Source organism: Marmota flaviventris, chromosome 2 (genome assembly GCF_047511675.1).
Source record: "Marmota flaviventris isolate mMarFla1 chromosome 2, mMarFla1.hap1, whole genome shotgun sequence".
NCBI lineage: Eukaryota > Metazoa > Chordata > Mammalia > Rodentia > Sciuridae > Marmota > Marmota flaviventris.
The window spans coordinates 41732501-41737447 of NC_092499.1; the positions used below are offsets into that span (position 1 = coordinate 41732501).

Below are 4947 nucleotides of genomic sequence, written 5' to 3' on the forward strand. Positions count from 1 at the left end.
CTAATTTCGCTTTTTTTTTTCTTCTGTGTTAATCAACACTTTCCTTCCTGCATATCAGAGTACAAATAGTATAGTTACTCCACATCAGTAAATGTTTACGTAACCTGTCCTTTCCCAAGAATCCGGTTACACCGAATCATTTCACGCTAGACCGACTACGAAAACGTACCGGGCCGTCCACCTCAGAGGGAGCCCTGTGTGCCATTATAAGTGGTGGTGAGAAGGGGGGCTGTGGGGGGAGAAATGGGGAGGAGTAGGTGGAGGAATGGAGAGAGGGAGAGGAATGGAGGGAGGGGAAGGGGTGGGGAAGTGAAGGGGGAAGGAGGGAGAAAGAGGGGAGGAGGGAGGAAAGAGGAGTTGAGGAAAAGTAGGAAGAACCGGCCTGAAGAGGGGAGAAGAGTGGTAGGAGGAGAAGTGAACAGGAGGAGGAAGGCCCACAGATCTCTTCAGCTGGTTGGCAAAGCCCATTAGCTCACCGGGCTCTGAGAAATCCCAAGCTTAGAATTGAACTCTTGGGGACATATCATTATCAACGCTGATGACTGGAACCCTTGATTTTTCCACACGCAAATAGTTTGTTTGATTAAAGTAAGGAGATAAGTAGATATAGGAAATACATATCCTGTAGGGCTATTTGAAGTTAGTCCAATATTCAAGTTTCCTTTAAGGAGTTCCTTATAGATGAACATTTAAAATTCAATGCCATTTGTAATTGTCTGTTTGTGATTCCCTCCAAAGTTTCTCTCTTCCTTTCTCTCTTTGAAGTGGGGGGAGGGAGTGAAAATAACCCTTTATTTTCTGAGTATCTTTGTAGTGCATTTTTATATTAGAATTTAACTTTCATCACATATAGGCACTCTTCCTTCCACTGTTTTAATACTAAATCTGACAGATTATTTAATTTTGAGTTCATCAAAGTGAAGAGATACTTACATTTTATAATTATTTACCTTACTATAGGGGGAAAGGTGCTTTTTATTTATACTCCTCCACCTCCCTCTTCTCTCAGACTACATCCTCCGTAAAATGTGGTATGTTTCGTGCCCATGTGGAATGAAACAGCCTTTGATCAGTGTGCTCCGTACTAAATTCCAATCCCTGGGAAATGCTGGGCCTTAGCCCTGCCCCTGGCCACGGGATCCTTTTAAAGCCCCAGAATCGCAATCTTGCCGCTCACTTGAACCTTCAAACCTTTCCAGTCCCAAAGCCCCAGAAGCTGGGAATGTGCGATCCACGTTCCCAAGGCCTCTTACATGCCATTCAGCAGCATTCAGGGTGGGTAAGGGCTGGGTTCTGCATACTGATATTTCAGGACTCAGATCCTTACAAAATAAAAGCATTAGAGAAATAGGAAGGATTTTTTTTTAAACCCGGAAAGAAATAGACTCCCACTTATTTTCCCTCCAATGTCAACAAGCAAAATGAAAATATTTCCAGGGTGCTCACTCGCGGCTACCAGCTTCCAGTTCTGATTAGAAGCTGAAGAGAAGCTGGAGCGGCGAGGAGAAAGCGACAGCGAGTCACCCCGCGCGTGAGGGAAGGTCTGGAGTAAGAGAGAAGGTGAAAGAAGAGACACACGTACAGAGCATGTGTTACCTGATTTATTTCAAGACTGTTTGGTACTGTGTTCTCTCTGGGCACCTCTCATTTCGGAAGGCCATCAGAGGCGCCCACCACTGAGCAGCCCCTGCCCGCCGCCACAGCACCCGGAGCCCCCAGGCCCGGCTTCCCCGCGGCACCGAAGCCCCGAGCTCGCCGCTGCTCAGGCCGCAGGAAACGAGTAAGTAACCCCGGTTTGGCCTCGCGCTCGCCGGCCCAATTCCTCCTCCTTATCCCACCACTCCCAAACCTGTCCCCTGCCCTCCTCCCACAACGTGTAGGACATCCTTCCACCCACAAGGATGGGCCTTCACCCCCACCCCCCCCCGCCAGATCCAAAGCTTCGGCAGAATATTACCTAAAAGGGGCACAATTTTCCTATGGGCTCAGAAATGCCAGACCCAGGCCTGCAGGGCCGACTCGGAAAAAGTAGTGCCTCGCTTCTTCCTCCTCCATTTCCAGCCCTCTCCTAGCATCCTCTCCCTGCGCTCCCACTCTTTCCTCCACCGCCACCACCCCCACGTTTAAAAATAAAATTGGATACAAACTTTAATCAATAAGGACAAATATTGACGCTCAAACGAAAATGACCCAATACAAGGAGAAGGAAGCCGGAAATGTGAGATATTTGCCCTAGGAGAGGGATTTCGGTTGATCAGAGCCGGCGGGGTGGAGGGGGTGGAGGGGGCGCGGAGCGGGGCTGCGGCACAGCGTGCTCCCGCCGGCGTATCCCTACGCGGCTCCGCACGGCCTCAAGGTCCGAGGCCCGTAGAGAGGGGGAGGCGAGCGCCCGAGGGGGCGGGAGCCGGCGGGCGGGGCGGGGGTGGGTGGACCCGGCCCCGCCGATTGGTCGGCTGTGAGAGAGACGCTCCTGCACGCCGTCGGCTCTGATTGGCCCAGCGGTAGGAAAGGTTAAACCAAAAATTTTTTTACAGCCCTAGTGTGCGCCTGTAGCTCGGAAAATTAATTGTGGCTATAGCCGCCTCGATCGCTGTCTCCCCAGCCTCACCGCGGCCGCTCCGGGACGCGCCCGCCCGCCGCCCGGCTCTCCCCCCCTTTGGGCTGCTGCTGCTGCTGCTGCTGTGACTGCTGCTGCGAGAGGAGGAGGAGGAGGAGGAAGCAGCAGGGGGGGGGAGCGGGGGGTGGGGGGGAGACCGAGAAGTAGAGTTGGGAGCTAGGGAGCTTCACCCCCGGGGCGGTGGTTGTTTCTTTTTTCTCTTTCTTTTTTTCTTTCCCCCCCGTTTTTTTTTTTTTTTTTTCCTAATTCCTGAGGGGTGGTTGCTGCTTTTGCTACATGACTTGCCAGCGCCCGAGCCTGCGGTCCAACTGCGCTGCTGCCGGAGCGCTCAGTGCCGCCGCTGCCGCCCGCGCCCCCCGCGCTCCGCTCGGCACCCACCGGTCACCGCCGCCCGCCGCGCCGCTGCTCGGCTCCCGCGCCGCCGCCGCCGCCGCCGTTTCCCCTCGACGACTGGGTGATGCTGGACATGGGAGATAGGAAAGAGGTGAAAATGATCCCCAAGTCCTCGTTCAGCATCAACAGCCTGGTCCCCGAGGCGGTCCAGAACGACAACCACCACGCGAGCCACGGCCACCACAACAGCCACCACCCCCAGCACCACCATCACCACCACCACCATCACCACCACCCGCCGCCGCCCGCCCCGCAACCGCCGCCGCCACCCCAGCAGCAGCAGCCGCCACCGCCACCCCCGGCACCGCAGCCCCCCCAGGCGCGGGGCGCCCCGACCGCCGCAGACGACGACAAGGGCCCCCAACAGCTGTTGCTCCCGCCGCCGCCGCCGCCGGCCGCCGCCCTGGACGGGGCCAAAGCGGACGGGTTGGGCGGCAAGGGCGAGCCGGGCGGCGGGCCGGGGGAGCTGGCGCCCGTCGGGCCGGACGAGAAGGAGAAGGGCGCCGGCGCTGGGGGGGAGGAGAAGAAGGGGGCGGGCGAGGGCGGCAAGGACGGGGAGGGGGGCAAGGAGGGCGAGAAGAAGAACGGCAAGTACGAGAAGCCACCGTTCAGCTACAACGCGCTGATCATGATGGCCATCCGGCAGAGCCCGGAGAAGCGGCTCACGCTCAATGGCATCTACGAGTTCATCATGAAGAACTTCCCCTACTACCGCGAGAACAAGCAGGGCTGGCAGAACTCCATCCGCCACAACCTGTCCCTCAACAAGTGCTTCGTGAAGGTGCCGCGCCACTACGACGACCCGGGCAAGGGCAACTACTGGATGCTGGACCCGTCCAGCGACGACGTGTTCATTGGCGGCACCACGGGCAAGCTGCGGCGCCGCTCCACCACGTCGCGGGCCAAGCTGGCCTTCAAACGCGGGGCGCGCCTCACCTCCACGGGCCTCACCTTCATGGACCGCGCCGGCTCCCTCTACTGGCCCATGTCGCCCTTCCTGTCTCTGCACCACCCCCGCGCCAGCAGCACTTTGAGTTACAATGGCACCACGTCTGCCTACCCCAGCCACCCCATGCCCTACAGCTCCGTGTTGACTCAGAACTCGCTGGGCAACAACCACTCCTTCTCCACGGCCAACGGCCTGAGTGTGGACCGGCTGGTCAACGGGGAGATCCCGTACGCCACGCACCACCTCACGGCCGCCGCGCTCGCCGCCTCGGTGCCCTGTGGCCTGTCGGTGCCCTGCTCCGGGACCTACTCCCTCAACCCCTGCTCCGTCAACCTGCTTGCGGGCCAGACCAGTTACTTTTTCCCCCACGTCCCGCACCCGTCAATGACTTCGCAGAGCAGCACGTCCATGAGCGCCAGGGCTGCGTCTTCGTCCACGTCGCCGCAGGCCCCCTCGACCCTGCCCTGTGAGTCTTTAAGACCCTCTTTGCCAAGTTTTACGACGGGACTGTCCGGGGGACTGTCTGATTATTTCACACATCAAAATCAGGGGTCTTCTTCCAACCCTTTAATACATTAACATCCCTGGGACCAGACTGTAAGTGAACGTTTTACACACATTTGCATTGTAAATGATAATTAAAAATAAGTCCAGGTATTTTTTATTAAGCCCCCCCCCCTCATTTCTGTACGTTTGTTCAGTCTCTAGGGTTGTTTATTATTCTAACAAGGTGTGGAGTGTCAGCGAGGTGCAATGTGGGGAGAATACATTGTAGAATATAAGGTTTGGAAGTCAAAATTATAGTAGAATATGTATCTAAATAGTGACTGCTTTGCCATTTCACTCAAACCTGACAAGTCTATCTCTTAAGAGCCGCCAGATTTCCATGTGTGCAGTATTATAAGTTATCATGGATTTATCTGGTCGACGCAGACCTTGAGAACAACCTAAATTATGGGGAGAGTTTTAAAATGTTAAACTGTAATTT

General features: G+C 56.0%; 1 protein-coding gene across 1 annotated transcript; it reads left to right on the forward strand.

Annotated features, from left to right (window-relative positions):
* The first annotated feature begins 3074 nt into the window (after positions 1-3074).
* On the forward strand, positions 3075-4538 carry Foxg1 (forkhead box G1). Its single transcript, XM_027929828.3, has one exon. It carries the CDS (start codon positions 3075-3077, stop codon positions 4536-4538), a length of 1464 nt encoding a protein of 487 aa, XP_027785629.1.
* Positions 4539-4947: the final 409 nt, after the last annotated feature.